General features: G+C 36.9%; 1 protein-coding gene across 3 annotated transcripts in view; it reads right to left on the bottom strand.

The window, feature by feature from the left end:
• Positions 1-838: 838 nt before the first annotated feature.
• The window catches only part of CAPN7 (calpain 7), a 48,132-nt gene continuing 32,092 nt past the window's right edge, over positions 839-16,878 (bottom strand). For 2 of the 3 annotated variants that reach the window (XM_032235467.1, XM_032235466.1), the window contains 14 exons: positions 15,013-15,098; positions 13,302-13,395; positions 12,965-13,111; positions 11,032-11,138; positions 10,215-10,335; positions 9,041-9,185; positions 7,803-7,902; positions 7,274-7,409; positions 6,554-6,629; positions 4,710-4,855; positions 3,294-3,356; positions 1,968-2,098; positions 1,458-1,550; positions 839-1,357 (listed from right to left, as the gene is read on the bottom strand). In XM_032235467.1, coding sequence (XP_032091358.1) covers positions 1,213-1,357; positions 1,458-1,550; positions 1,968-2,098; positions 3,294-3,356; positions 4,710-4,855; positions 6,554-6,629; positions 7,274-7,409; positions 7,803-7,902; positions 9,041-9,185; positions 10,215-10,335; positions 11,032-11,138; positions 12,965-13,111; positions 13,302-13,395; positions 15,013-15,098 — 1,590 coding nt within the window. In that variant the 3' untranslated portion in view covers positions 839-1,212. The remainder of the gene's footprint in view (positions 1,358-1,457; positions 1,551-1,967; positions 2,099-3,293; positions 3,357-4,709; positions 4,856-6,553; positions 6,630-7,273; positions 7,410-7,802; positions 7,903-9,040; positions 9,186-10,214; positions 10,336-11,031; positions 11,139-12,964; positions 13,112-13,301; positions 13,396-15,012; positions 15,099-16,878) is intronic. The other variant, XM_032235468.1, reaches the window with a different exon arrangement.

Below are 16,878 nucleotides of genomic sequence, written 5' to 3' on the forward strand. Positions count from 1 at the left end.
GTTTTGGAGATTAATTTGGTTCCTTCAAAATCAATTTCATGTCCTGTTGCTTTAAGGTGCTGTAAAAAAGAGGAAGTTTTTTCTTTTTTTCTGACTGCGTTCTTATGTTCTGCGATGCATGTATTTATTCTCCTATTAGTTTGTCCAATGTATGTGGCAGGACAGATTTTGCATGGTATTTTGTAGACTCCTTGGTTTTCTAGCTGGATTCTTTGGGGTTTCCTAAGATGTTGGCTATTTTTTGGTCACTGCTGAAGGCTATCTTGATATTGTGCTTGTGGAGAATTTTGCTGATTTTATCTGTGGTGCCTTTGATGTAAGGGAGGAGGGCGATGCAGTTATCCTGTTCTGTGTCTCAGTTCTGGGGGGAGTCTCTCTTTGGATTAGGTTGGTAAATTGATTTTGAAGGAACCAAATTAATCTCCAAAACTGAACACTTCAACAAGAGAATAACTATGGAAGCCATTGAAATAGAGAAACACCTCCACAACATGAATAAGCGTGATGATATCTCCCGCCTACCAGACATCTGGAAATCAGCCCTAGTCAACAAACGAGCCCCACCCACCACCCAGGCTGTTACAATACAAAACAACAACGGACATACAGCCAGCACCAATCAGCACCAATCTACCAATCATGATACAACTACACAGACAATCAATCCACTTACAGAAACAAAGCCAGCACTCCACAACACACACCAAGATTTATAGAAAGACAGCAGCTCCGACCGCGCTTTACTCACACAAACACGAAGCCGAAAACACCAGCCTGAAGATGGCGAGTGAGACCTCACTGAAATGTTGCCAAGACAATCTCAATCTTACATGGGAAAAGACCCGAATACAAGACCAGCATACCTATACCTGTGAAAATCTATGAAAACATATGTCTCTGTGTGTGTCTGTGCGTGCACACGCCAATTTTGTATAAACAAAGCCATGCAAAATTAAATATCAGGGTATGTGAGCAAATATTTTTTCCTTGCCTCAACTTTCCCACATCACAAATAACAGAAATCCATGTTTTCCATTGTTTTGCAAACCATAAAGATTAGGCAGCTCTAATTTTGAGTGCAATTCTTCTTTTGACAGTCCACATTACTTTTCCATACCCCATATAAACATTTTTTCAGTAGGTTTTTAGATAGTTCTTCAGTGTGACAGCTATACTTTGCCATTTTTCTTAAAAATGGTTTTGCAGGCAACTTCATTGCAGCTGTGATATTTTAAGAGGGATAGCAGTATTGAAGTCCAAGAAAAATGGTCCTTCTTGTTGTGGGAGGAAAGTGCTTGGAATAATATTGTAAGTACCAGGAGGTATATTCTCAATTTCCAGATAGCAAAAGCCACACCTTGAAAAGTGAAATACAGAGAGAAGGCTACTGTAATATAAGATCTCATATTAGCGATAAATAATAGTGATAAAATATGCAGAAATCAGCTGAGTATTACCTGTAATCACCACTATTTTTCTTCTGAAAACCCAAAGATCCCGGATCTCCTATCGAAGAAACTGTTACAACTTCAAGTCCAACACTGTACTGCCTGTAAATGAATCAGAAGTTGGAAGCTTCTGAGTTTAAAGCAAAATTAGAACTTTTAAAAAGTGCGGTATATTCTCTGATTCTATCTGGATCCATATTTGATGCACAGTTTGTGCTAAGTCATAACTTAACTTCTCCCAAAGGTGCCATGCAAATCTAGTCACTGAAGTCTGTAATAATTGTTTATGGATTAATGTGTTGTATGAAAGCAGCCTCAGAGTTTGAGGTTAAGCTCAAAATTTGAACAAGATAAACAACAATTCTTTTAAAAATTACTATTTAGTTCTAATTCCTGACAATGTGGGCTGAAAATTATGGATAGTATACTTTAATTCTAACTGGTTAATCTAAATATTTTAAAGTCTGAAACGGCAAGCCTTAGCTAACTGTATTGTTCCAATTATTAAACTATACAAACCTTGGTCCTCTTAGTTCAAGCAGGAGTGGTCCAGTCTTGTCCACTTGAAACTGGTATATAGGGTTATTCTTGCAAGTATCTCTAAAATTTCCACATCCTCCAGCGCTGCGACCTTTCCACTGTCCGTTCACCTTAAAGAAAATAACTCCAAATGCTTCTTAGTTAGCACATTTACTTTCTTCTTCTTTCTTAAAAGAACTACTTTCAATTTAATTTCATCTCTCCTATTTAATCAGTTCCCATTATTCATTTCAATTATAAATTTGACCCCATGCTTAGTACAGGTAGTCCTCAATTTACAACATTTTGTTTAGGGACTGTTCAAAGTTAAAATGGCACTTAAAAAGTGACTCGTGTCCATTTTTCAGAGTTATGACTTTTGCAGCATCCCCATGATCATGTGATCAAAATTCAGATGCTTGGCAACTTGTTCATATTTATAACTGCTACTATATCCCAAAGTCATGTGATAACTCTTGCGACCTTCTAATAAATAAAGTCAATCGGAAATCCAGATTCACTTAATGACTGGACTATTAACAGTGATTCACTTAACAACTGTGGTAAGAAAGGAAGTAAAATGGGACAAAACTCACTTAACAAATGTCTTAATTAACAGCAGAAATTTCGGGCTTAATTGTGGTGATAAGTTGAGGACAACCTTACATACTTTTAGGGACATGAGAATAGATGTTCCAGAACAGGGAATTGGATAATAAAAACCACATTTTTCTGATTATTGGGCTCCTTTCTAGTTCATATCTCTGTATAATCTGACTGTAATAATATATCAGAGATAAACTCCGAGGGATCATTTAATTTTGGCAAAAGGACATGGAAACCTATTTACTGTGGCTTAATGAGAAAGACTATGTTTTATAGTAATTTTCCCTCATTCTGGTGACCTCTATATATGTTGGGACCAGCATTTTCAGCCAATAAGCTATTCTAAGAGCCTTAAAGATTCTCCTGTTTGGAGGCAGCCCAAGAGAGATCTGAGCCATTCTGATTAACAGAGGATTTCAAAGATTATTTACAATTACATTATATTCATGCTATTAAAATTATATAAACAATTCAAGTCACGCAATCAAATGTTCTTCAAACTATCATGCATCCCAACACATCTGAACATTAGGAACAGCTTTTCTATTCAATCTAATCCAAGGAGTAGTTAATGCAATATTATGTAATAAAAACCCACAAAAGAAGACTGCAAGAAATATTCATCTTACTTTATATGACTATAGATAAGTAGCACATATAGTTTGGTTTGTGTAACATATAGTATCTGAATTTTAACTACAAAATTTAATTATTTCTTACCCTTTTCGATACAGCATATGGTGTTGGAATCTTAGAAAAGGTAAACTTGCAAGCTGAATACACCTAAGATCAAGAAGTTAATCTTTAACCCAAATGATTCATACTACCAAGAAAATAGAAAGTGTATTTGCAAAACATACAAGGCTGAAACTATACAATTTGATTTCTTCTCACTAAACACCCATATACAGTTTTTGTGCAAATATTAACTTTCTGAAATATATGTGTGTGTGTGTGTGTGTGTGTGTGTGTGTGTGTGTATAAGATTTTTTTGTTCGCTGATAACGGATAAGAGCCTGTGGCCTAATGGCTAAGATGTCTGCCTAGTATGTAATATAGCCCATGTTCAAATCCCAGTAAGGGTATGGCTAGCTGATGAGAGCTAAATAACTTGAAATAGATCTATACTAGTCTCCCTTTATTTATTTATCAGCACAAATACAACAATATATATACATTATATATATATATATATATAATGTTGTATTTGTGCTGATAAATAAATAAAGGGAGACTAGTATAGATCTATTTCAAGCTATTTATACTAGTCTTCCTTTATTTATTTATTTATCAGCACAAATACAATACAAAATGTAACAAAGGCAACAGTAAAATATTGGGCTTTCTGTCTGGATGGTCTCTTGTGACGAGCCAATGGATAGAGAATGGAAGCAGTTAGCTTCCTCCCATAATTGGGGCATACCAGGGGTTGTGACACTAAATAAATAAATAAATAAATATATACATACATACATACATACATACATACATACATATATATATATACATACATACATATATATACACATACATACATACATACATATATAGTGTTTTTTTGAGATGAAGACCTGAAAATAATGGGAAAACTTTGTTTTTAAAGTAAACATAATATTCATAAAAATAATATTTCAGATGACACTCCCTATTTGGATCCATGACAGCTAAATGAGTAATAGGTTTTATCTGTAGTAACCTTTTTCTGGTACTCGAGATCCCTTAATGTGCAACATAGTTATGACCTACTTTTTATGCAAAGGAAGTAATTACTTCAAATAAAACTACTTGATGAAACAGGATTATAGATGGAAAGTCTCCTTCATAAAGTTGGCAGTAAAATTTTAAGTATCCCTGACATACAAAAAATCCTGTATCTCCAATCCAAATCTTTTATTTGGCAATATTTTCATGGAAATTAAACTTGTGGCCTTTCTCATGTGTTCAGGTTACAGAGCCCAAAGAAATGAAAACAAAATCACTGTGGATTTTGGTGGTAACTCTATTTTAATCAGTGGCAGTCTGATGATCATTATCAAGTTATTACATACACATTTTTTCAGAATGGGAGTCATGGAAGTTGAAGATGTGGCAGTACTAATGATTTCCATTTAATATTTTTCAAAGATATACACTTACCCTGAGGGTGTAAAGAATTGTGTTCTGTTTTTCGTACTGAGAAACCACAAGTGTAAATGTGTGAGTTCCTGGAGAAGTGAGTGTTATTTTGGTTAGATAGTGGGGACTATTGATTCGAACCCCATCAATGTATGGTGGAGGATCAGCTGGAAAATAAAAACACATTTGTGTTTAAAAATAATTTGGAATAAACCAATCTGAAATTACTCTAATTAAAATAATTAATAAATTAATATTCTACTTGGGCACTGTACTGAAGCAATATAAATACAGCACTCTTAACTTTCTAAAATAAATGCACCAAAACATGGTATCAGGGTTCCTACCAGTGCCCTAATGCAATTAAGAGTCTCAAGCCATCCAGCAATAAAAATCCAGTCTTTTATTAGAAGCACCATGTCAGCATTATCTAGGTGAAGCCAACTCTGACTTCACACCCTTTATGCCTTGCCTCTGGCCCTTTTCCCTCTCCCCCCAAAGTGTGTCACCTGGTCATATTCCCCAACAAGGTAATTTTGCAGGTTGCAGAAGTTACTCCCGTCCAGGCATTGCTGATACCCATGGAGATGGCTTTGATTTGCTCAGCCAGAATGCATCTTGTTATGACTAGGAGTAAATTCCTTGGTGCAGCTGCGAGGTGCAATTTCCCATCCCACTGCCTATGGCAACTTGGGAGCAGGTCATGGAAGCTTCACAAATTGATCCATGGAGAGATAGGCAGATCTTACATTTCTAATCCATATTTTCAATTCAGGAAATCAATGAAAATATTAAAGAGAATGAGTGAAGCTTTATGATTGCCATGGCATTAGTATTGAAACTCTGACCATTTTCTGCCAATGTGCTGCTGTAGCCACCATCTTGCCTTTTGTGACATCCCTGTAGTCCGGGGTCTGCAACCTTAAACACAAAGAGCCATTTGCTCTAATTTCCCATTGAAAACAATGGGAGCCAATAATTTAACAACTGGTGTGACTGGATGGGTATGGCCAACTTGAAGTCACTCACTCTCACCCAGTCACATGACACACACACACACACACACCATACCTACCTAGCAAGTCATTAGGGTAGAGAACCAGTTGTTAAAATATTTGCCCCGCCTGGCCCCGCTTCACCCCTCCCCTCCCAGCACCTCTTGCCCTCCCTTGGCCTTGGGTGTATTCACCTTCCCCCCTCCCTCTCTATATATGTTTCTGATATCTCTCTCTCTGATGCTGCTGCTTTTGCCAGAGGCGAGTGGGGCTGGGTCCCACTCCGCAATTGTAGCTCCACATTGTAATGGGCTCCAGGAAGAAGAGACCCTATCTTCCCCATTGTGAAGCGTGCTAAATTTCACTGTGCTGCACAAGGCACTGTGAGAGCAGCAGGCAGGCCATGGAGCTGGTAACAGCTCTGAGCCTGAAGCTACTTACTGTTCCAAGCCCAAAGCAGTGGGAGGTGAAGGCTGCCCTGAGCACAAATGTATTGCAATGAAGGCAGAATACTGTTGCTGTGAAAAGGCAAGCTCAGGGGCACTTCGCTCCCTTTCTGGAATATGGAACGGGTCTCCGTCCCCCACTGTCGCCCTTATCTTCTCAGGCCAGGCGAGGAATGTCTGGGAGAGGAGGGGCAGGGCCAGCCAGTGATGGGATCAGCCAACAGCTGCAGCAGAGGGTCGGAAGAGCTGCATGTGGCTCCAGAGCCGTGGTTTGCCGACTGCTGCTCTAGTCCTAGTGGATGCTGTGGTTAGCAAACATATTTCTAACAGAAAAATTATATCCATATTTCCTATCTTTCTTCAACAACAAATCAAGAAGAGATTATGAGATTATGTACAGGAAAGAATATTGTGAAATACATACCAGGATAGTATACCTTTTTCCCATCAGTTTTATAGACCACCATTGTGATGAATTCTCGGTTGTGTGCAAAGTCATCCTATAGAAAAGTGATTACAAAAATTACTTTAATCCTCAACACTAAATATTTATATACTATTTATGACCATGATTTCATTCAACATTCTTCCTTGCCTAAATTATAATCGTTTCAGATCTTTCAAATCAATCAGACTGTTCATATTTACTGTAACTATCTCTGAATTTATTGGACTTCAGCTTCCATAATTGCCAGGCATTAGAGCTAAATGCTTAAAATTAATAACCCAACTGATCTGATTAATGGATTGCAAATTCTCAAAGGGAAAATGCTTATTTGTTTTAAATAAGCTTTTTTTTTACAGGAGAAATATTAATGCTAAATCTTTATCAACTGCCATTGAACTCTGATTGGAATCTAAAATGAGATAAAACCTGGTTATCCTTGTGGGATAAAGGATTCCAGTTTCTTCTTTCTGTTCATATCTAGTTTACAAAGCAGTTAGTGAAGTATCACTATGATTGAACACAGTGTTGTGTGATCAGGCATAAGAACATGGCAACTCGTGGAAGATGGAGATATAAATCTAATATGTTTTTTATAGTTGAGTTATACTTCTGGTAGTTCCATTGTGATAAAGAATAGCTATATCTTAGAGCTGCAATTTGCTTCCCTTACAAGTTATTTGGAAAAATGATGAATACCTTGTCAGTAATGTGTCGACTGAGTAGAACCCACACTGCAGCACCACCTTGTGGGCACTGAACCTCCAGCCTATACTGCGGATTATTGGCCAAACTGTAAGCATCTTTCACAGGACCCTGTTTTGCATCCCAGGTACTGTTCAGAAAAGAGAAATGCGGAAATAGAGTTCTGTGTATTTAAAAATATTGCAATCAGCAATTATAATTACTTTTCATGAAAGCTACCATTTGCTCTCAATTTGGTCTTGCAAATTAGCATGAAATACTAGGGAGAAATAATAAAGTAAAAACAGCTGCAGATGTACAATTCTTAGCTTATAAATGCTCAAAAAGTGTAACTTTTCAACAGTTTATACATGAATCATTTATTCTTGGAACAGGCTTCAAAATATAAAGAAAGGCATCACAGAATAATACTTGAATATTAGGTTAAGGGAGGCTAATAATATGCCTACTACTTCCATTTTTACCCTCTGCAATACATATACAAGAAGAATACACATTTGATATCCTTTTCTATTGGACAAACCTGTGAATGCAGGTGGATTCCTTAAAAAGACCTGGATTCCAACTCAAATAAATAACATCATAATACTTGTATAAGTCTTCCCAAGCAATCCAAAAAATTCCTATATAAAAACATGCAGATAAAACTGTTTAAATTGTTTTTATTAATGACTTATCATTCAATATCAGTGATTGAATATTAAATTATCAAATGGTAGGGGAAAAAAGACTAAAGATACTACTATCTTGGGCATTTTTACTCAAAGATAAATTCTGCAAAATTCAATGAAATGAACCCCCAGAATGTATGCACACTATTGCAAGACTGTATTATATATTAATACTGAGAAGTTTTACCTATTCAAAAGTGGCAATAGGTTTCAGTTTAGTACTTAAATACTATGCATTAAAGTACCTGTTTTGTTTTTACAATTTGCAGAAATTGTCTGTAAAGAAATTTTATCAAGATCTTTAAAAACTGATGAGCACAGATTCAAATTTTAATAAAGCAAAATTCATCACATTTCTTGCATCGTGTTATTTCCTACATGTATATTTCATCCTAAATCTGTGATATTAGCAAGTATAAATTAGGATGAACAAAAGCAGGACTAGCACCAAATCACTTTGTCAACTCCCCAGTCATACATAAGCTCTCACTTACTATCTTTCCTCTGCCAAACCTAAAATGCCTAGTGAAGATGCTTTACTTCACCCACCCAATCAACACTTTTATCCATATAAAACTTTATTTGAAGTTACCATTTCTTATTCATAATTACTCCAATGTTACTTCAGTGGTTTTTATCTCCGGTAAATATTTTATTGCATTTTTATTTCATTTATTTCATCAAGCATGTATTAGATAACACATATAAGTATAAACATGATTTTGAATACATGAAATGTATATAAATAAAAAAGAATATTAAGACAGGGGTGGTAGGCATGTTGGTGCGCTTATGCATGCCCCTTATGCATTAGTCTGTATCATATGTCATTAACAGTCTTGGTAAATTTTAGTCCAGCAAGTGGATTGTAAACAGTTATCGAGCAGAAGATTCATTCAATGATTCATACAACTCTGCTTTATTGCCTTGCAAAAGATCATCCTTGATAGTAATCCTATTTCAGATTAATGAAAAATGTGATTCTCTGCCATCTCTGCAGTTTTTCTCTTACACCACAAAGGGGTACAAGGGAAACAAATCATTTGTAGGCCTGTTTTTTTCCCCTTCAAAAATCATTCTGATCTTTTACCATTGTCTATTTTTTGAGCTGTTCTGGGATCAAAGTTTAAATATTTCTGAAGTTCAGGAGTCCAGCTCTTGATATCATTTTCACTGTATCTCCCTTTCCAACGCAGGTGGCTCCAGGGATTTTTCAATTGGAGGAAGCGAAGACCCTGAAAAGGGGAGACACAAAATATGACTTTATAATACATTTATTTTTGAGAATAAAGAAAATAAGTTAAATGTCATTAATTTTATTAATCATGGATTACAATAGGTATCTACTTTGTTTCTCTCTCTGCCATTTAATTCCTAAAATGACTTGGTAAAATCAGATTTTTAATAGCATTATATTACAATGTCTGAAATAAGTCACTCTTTGTAGTTGAAAGAAGTCAACCAGCAGAGACAAGAAAGGTCATGGAGGAGTCACGTGAGGGATAAGGAGAGGACACATGATATCACAAAAAGCAGAGGTGATATTTTTAAGATTTCTCTTTTTATGTTCAGGTTTTTTAAAAGACATTCATTATGCCGGCTGTCGACCACCCGGAGGAGGGCCTTCTCTGTGGCTGCTCCGGCCCTTTGGAATGAGCTCCCCGTGGAGATTCGGACCCTCGCCACCCTTCAGGCCTTCTGGACAGCCGTTAAGGGCTGGCTGTCCCAGCAAGCCTGGGGTTGAGTTCCCCCCCCTACTCAAATTTGCTGTGCTTGCTGTGCTTTTTTAAATTGTTGTATCATTGTCCTGTTTGTCTTACTTTCTGTATTTGTTTTCCCCTTCCCCTGGTTTTTGTTCAGCCACCCTGAATCCCTTCGGGGAATAGGACGGCTTGCAAATCGAATAAATACCAAATACCAAATATATCAAAACAACTTGATGTTTATTTTGTTTCTAAGAACTACTGAAAATCTGTAAAGCTTCCTCACCAAATTTCAGGGGTGAGACGGGAAAGAGGGCTCAAATGGCTTCAAAGAAAGAAATAAGGTTTCACCTCTGCTATGGACTTGTTCACCTCTCTAACATTATTTCATTATTTTAAGCATTTTAATCTCACTTTGGGACCAAAAAGATGAATTGGACAGATTTTTTCAAAGTTTTTCTTCCCCTCAGTTTTTGAGTGGTGGCACAAGAGATCACATTTTTTAAAAAGCCAACCATGTCAATTTAAGAATAGGTCCAAAGGTTCTTATTTCAGAGTTACCTTGTATTCTCTAATATCCAAAACAGCATAGGCGTGGGTTGGTACTAAACCCCAACGTTCCCCTTCTTCATCAGTCATCATTCCTGTAGCTGTTGTAATAAGCACATCCCCCTTGTGAAATCTGCCCAAGAACAAAAAGTTTACTTTAGACTTCACTGCTAATGTTTCCTATTCAATGTTTGCCTATTTAGTTTTCTAAAAAAAAACCACCATATTGTATTTTGGAAAATATAATTACTATATATGCTTTTTTCAAAAGCATAGAATCAGTCAGGCCAGTTCTAGTGGAACAACATAGTGATGAAGATAGCTTGGAGTCAAGATGTAAGCAGATTTAAGGTTAACACCAGTCACATCAACTGCAGGTAGAAACCAAGAGAAAACCAATTCAAGGACTTGTGCAGGTGTGGGTAAGTACAGGTATAAAATACTCCACCGAATAACTGCAAGATTATATGTGGGGTGCTGAATTTTAGATCAACTGAATGGTGATGGAGCCATGAGTCATTGCAGCCAGGTTTTCTGATTTTAGGTTGGGACATTAATAGTGCATTACATGCAGTTTGATAAACACTCCCTTGGCCATGACTTCCATTTCCAGATTCAACAGGAGCCACAAGTTCAGGAGGATTTCTGAGCTGCATTAGCAAATACTTATGCTCAGTCAGTTTTGCTCTTCAACCATTTACTCTCTAGGCACTGCTTCTCTTGGAAGCTGTGCAAAAATCAAGGTCCACTATGGATTTTAAGAAAACAACCCTTGAACTTTTACAACACTGTGACTGTGACAACATTTTTGGAAATAAGCAAAAATTACCTTTGGTAAAGCATTCTGAAGGAACTATCCTTGTTAAATGTTTGATTGTCTGAGTGCATGGCAATCCTCTCAGGTATCCAACCAGTCAATGCATGAAGATCAATATTCTGTCATCACCAACAAAAAATGCATAATTCAAATTAATGAAATCATACTTCCAAGAAAGTACAATTTTTGATAACCATTCATTTCAATAATAATTCTATAGTTATGTAAAATCCCTTTTTTCTTTAAAGCAGGCACTTAAGGAAAACAGAATTGTAATCTTACAAATAAGAACTGTTACACGAGTCAGTTCCTTTTTTCTTATTTATTAGATGGCAAATACAATGTTTCTTTGATACAGAAATTATTTAAAATGTGATTGTAATAAGGCCAAACACATGCACATACACATGTGCACACACACAAACACACATGCACTCTCAGAAGGAAATGAAATTTGTTTCTAGAATTTTATTTTAAAGCTCAGTATTAGCTATCAAGAAAATTTGTCATATTTGCAGAGGACACCGAAATACTGATGCCAATTCCAAAAATAGTTAATTCCAAGATACATTATTTGCCATACTGAAAAAAGAAAGGAAACCATAAGAAAAACCATATATTGTTCACAGACTTCAAATAGATGAAAGTATTCTCACTACTCTGTGTACATTGAAAAACACTTTTCATGTTCAATCTTTCTCAACAAACTTTTGGGGGACTACAATATTTTTTATACTACGATTTTTTTGTATTTTGTTTCTAATTTTACAATTTTAATTACAACTTTGTAAGTTGTCTTTTTAATTTTAAGGATCTGGATGTGGGGGTGAACAAACTTGTACTCAATCCTGATAAGACTGAGTGGCTTTGGATGCTGCCCCCGAAGGACAGCCTAGACAGTCCATCCTTAATCCTGGGGGGTGAAAATTTACACCCCTCAGAGAGGGCCCGCAATTTGGGGGTCCTCCTGGACTCACAGCTGACACTGGAACACTATCTGTTGGCTGTGACCAGGGGGGCCTTTGCCCAGGTTCGCCTGGTGCACCAATTGCGGCCCTATTTGGATCAGGAGGCACTTCAAATGGTTACTCACGCCCTTGTCACCTCAAGGCTGGATTATTGCAACACGCTCTACATGGGGCTACCCTTGAAAAGCATTCGGAGACTGCAGCTAGTCTAGAATGCAGCCGCGCGAGCGATATTGGGTGTACCGAGGTACACCCACGTTACACCTGTCCTCCGCAAGCTGCACTGGCTACAAATTGGTCTCCGGATGCAATTCAAGGTGTTGGTTATTACCTTTAAAGCCCTACATGGCTTAGGGCCAACGTATCTGCAAGACCGCCTACTGCCACATACCTCCCTGCGGCCAGTGAGATCCCACAGATTGGTCCTCCTTCAGATGCCGTCAGGCAGACAATGTCGGCTGGTGGCTCCCCGGAGGAGAGCCTTCTCTGTGGCTGCTCTGATCCTTTGGAATGAGCTACCTCCAGAGATCCGGACCTTACCCACTCTCATGGCCTTCAGGAAAGCTGTTAAAACCTGGCTATTCTGGCAGGCCTGGGGCTGTTGACCTCACTGTTGAGGTCCAGTCCCGATGAGAACGAATGCATGTGTTGTGATTTTAAATCTGTCTTTTTAAATTATTTCTTTCTTCCTCTTCTTTTTGTAAGCCGCCCGGAGTCCTTCGGGATTGGGTGGCATAGAAATTCTATTAATAAATAAATAATAAATTATAAATTATATTTTTTGTAGTTTTTGCATTACAATCTTTTTGGACTACAGTTTTATCATCCTTAACCTTGTTGACAGTTGTCCCTCAAAATACTTGGAGGCCAATGCAGTGAAAAAAAAACTGAACTAGATTAAAAGGAAACTTATCTCCTAAGGGATCTTTGCCAGCCTATTTTTTTTAACATTTTGCCAAGAGTCACATAGCACTCACCGAATTTGAACCTGGAAAATCATAACCTCCCATGACTTTCATGTAAGCTTTTTCTATCAATGATACCCAGAGCTCATTTTTGTTGTTTGAATAGGAGCAGAGAAGTTCTCCACTGTGATCTACTGGTAACAAATCATCAATGACCACCTGCTCAAAACAAATGGAACAAGATCAAACAATATGCAATGCAAAGTTGCAACCATTACTCTTTTAGTAAAACATTTGAGGAAATTACTACAAAAGGAAGGTTTGCAGAAGCAAGCTACAAGACTGTTAGAAGCCCAATGGATGATGGGATAGAGGGTTTGTACAACTTGTTAAAAGTTTAAATCTCTACCTTTCTAGGGACACCATTAATGTGCAGCTTGACCATGTATTTTCCACATGGATTATATTCTGGTTCTCCTTTTTTATTCTGTGGGTAAATGATGCTACATTGAGAAAAAAATGTAAACAAAATTAGACTACATTCTGTATACACTTATACTACATATAAATACATCATTAAAGCCAGCGGTCCCAACCATTCCAGCTTGGCAGCCTGACAGGGAGAAGAGGAGATGGCTTCATGTGAGACAGGCACGTGCATGAGCAGCTCTATACATCCCTTGTACTAATGGAGTTTCACATGAGTGCCAGTACCCTTTGCTTGCACAAATGGAGCTGTGCACATGAGCATGAGCACCAGCCACTCAGGCAAGTTGAGTTATGTGATTGCTTGCCTGTAGCTTGTGAAACTTCGTTCTGATCAGACTATAGTCCAGTAATGGGCCATGGTGCCCTGATTTAAGCTCTATATCATTAACCAAAAACTCAGACAGAAATTACGCTGGAAAGTATTAAAAATGAAAATACTTAATGAAAAAGTAAAATGAAGCATAAAGATAGCACTTACCAGAAGAACTTAATAGCAAATATAGATTATTATTGCTTTTCACTTTTATAGGAAAACTTACTTTTGGCGTATTTTTCTTAACAAAATGATAGCATCATCCAATAAAGTAACTTAAAAGTGAAACAAGGATAATAAATTAAGGTGGATTTATCCTGAAGTGTTTTACATTTAGAATTCAGATATTGCCCCTGATATGCAGGAACTTAACATTTAACCAGGGGTGTCAAACTTCTTCGAGGACCAGATCAGCATTGTAGTTCTCCTCTGCGGGCCAGCCAGGGATGGGGAGATGGGATGGATGCCTCCTACAGCACCCTGCCAGCCAAAATAGGGCATGGTGTGTGTGTGTGCAGTCCCTTGTGCCCCGTTTCAGCCTGGATGGCCTCCTGCAGCCAAAATGGGGCTTGGGGGGCTATGCCCCCCACCCCTTTTTGACTGCCAGAGGCACTACGGGCTGCTGTTTTGCTATTTCCAGGCTGGCCCCGTAGGCCAGATTTAAGCACCCTGCGGGCTGGATCCTTGAGTATGACATCTTTGCATTAAATCTTATGTATAACCAGACCAGTGTTTCTCAGTCTTAAGAACTTTAAGAGGAATGGACGACAACTCCCAGAATTCCCCCAGCCAGGATAGGAACACTCATCTTAAAATTCCTCAGGTTAGGAAACACTAGTTTAGGGTTCCATTGTAGAATGGGGAACAAGACAATACTCACAAGATTGTACAAAGCAAATAGTATGTGTGTATGTGTGTGTGCATGTGTGTGTATCAATAAAATTTAGAATGTAAATATGAAAACATCTGTTGACAAACATTTTTGATATTTATGAAACAACTCAGAATGAGTCTGCAGAATCTCCTATATAGTCACTTTTTTCTACAACAGGTTTACAAAAGGTTACAGCAATTTTTTTTGCTGCTAAGGCATTCTATTTTTGAATGATTTATCTCTTATCACTTGACCAGCAATAAATGTACAAAATAAATGAAAAAGCAGTTTGGCAAAGTATGTTGAAACAATCATCTAAAATCAAAGCTATCAACTTCTAAAGTAAGTTTAAATCAGAGTAAAGTGTATCCCAAATTAAGTGTTACTGGCAACAAATAAAACTATTAAAGAAAACTGCATTTCATTGAGCAGAAAAAAGTGTACCTTGTAATCAATTTCTTGTTGTATCTTCTCTCATAAGCTGCACTGATAGCAAGTGAAGCAACAAAGGAACAATCTGATACAATTGTCTAAGAACCAAACACAGTAAACAAACACAAACAGAATTCAGGAATTTAGTTCTTACAGTTCAGCATAATAATGGAGATAACTTTGATCCAACCCAAAACTATTTTTATTTTCTCAGTTTAGTAAGAAACCTGTGAATTCTCTGACAGAATCAAACTGAATTCAAAAGTATTCTCAATGTATTTTAATGATAACTCTTGACACTAGTTTTCTTTCCCTCTTCTCCCCTCTTGTCACAAAACAAGTGGTTTTAATGGGTGTGACACTGCAAATGGAATGGTAGTTGTACTCTTGGACAATATTCCAAGAACCTATTAACACAGGATGGTGATAAGACCAGTGAAGAAATACAGGTTTTATACAGGGGAGACAGATGAAAAGTAATGTCAGATTAATTATTAATGCATTAGAATATTTGGGAAAGAATAACCAAATCCCTGCTGCGTTTATATTTTTGGATTCTGAGAAGGCCTTTGATCGAGTTAACTGGCAATTTCTGTTGAAGATATTGCAAAAAATGCAGATAGGAGATAATTTTTTACAGTCAATTAAAGCAATATATCAACAGCAAACAGCACAAATCATAGTCAATGGAAGTTTAACAGACTCTTTTCAAATTGGAAAAGGTACAAGACAGGGCTGTCCTTTGTCCCCATTATTGTTTATTATAACTTTGGAAGTATTGTTGAATAAAATATGGGGCTTGGATGGTCTAAAAGGGATCAAGATTAGGCAGCAAGAATACAGAGTGCGCGCTTTTGCGGATGATTTGGTCATAACATTGGAACAACCGCAGGAATCCAGTATGGTTTTAATGAATACGATTAATCAATATGGTCAAGTGTCTGGTTTTAAAATAAATTTAGGAAAAACAAAAATATTAGCTATAAATATGAATACTAAACAAAAGGAAGAACTAGGAGTGATGCTAGGATGTGAGGTAGTTAAAAAAGTCAAATATCTTGGAGTTAACATCTTAATTTCAAATGGGAAACTATATAAGCATAATTATGAACCACTTTGGCATAGTATACAGACAGAGATGAAAAAATGGGAGAAATTGCACTTATCTTTGTTGGGTAGGATAGCGGCAGTGAAAATGAACATCTTACCAAAAATTTTATTTCTCTTCCAAATGTTACCTATACTTAAAAAAGATGTGAATCTTTTAGAATGGCAGAAGGGTATCAACAAATTTGTATGGGCAGGAAAGAAGCCGAGGGTAAAGATGAAAATAATGCAAGATGTACACGAGAGAGGAGGCTTGAAACTACCTAACTTAAAACTATATTATGATGCAGTGGCATTATCTGTAATTAGTGATTGGACTCATTTAACTAATGATAGAATATTGAATATTGAGGGACACGATCTGGTATATGGTTGGCATGCTTACCTGTTATTCAACAAAAAATTGGACAAGAATTTTAAAAGTCATATTTTAAGAAATGCTTTACTGCGGATCTGGAAAAAATACCAATCTAAATTAAATGACAAGATACCCATGTGGGCAATTACTAGACACGCAATTGAAAATATGAATATAGCACAAAAACAGGACAGAATTACCTACAGACAGCTTCTTATCTTGGAAAGGGGGGTACTACAACTAAAATCCTTAGAGGTATTAAAAGAGGAGAAGGTAGTTCAAACATGGTTCCAGTATGGGCAATTACAGGCTAGGTGGAAAATAGATCAAAAAATTGGTTTTATTCAAGGTGAGGATAATCTGTTTAAACAAATAAGAGATCAAAGCTTAATGCATATAAAGAGGATATATAA

Source organism: Thamnophis elegans, chromosome Z (genome assembly GCF_009769535.1).
Source record: "Thamnophis elegans isolate rThaEle1 chromosome Z, rThaEle1.pri, whole genome shotgun sequence".
Classification (NCBI taxonomy): domain Eukaryota; kingdom Metazoa; phylum Chordata; class Lepidosauria; order Squamata; family Colubridae; genus Thamnophis; species Thamnophis elegans.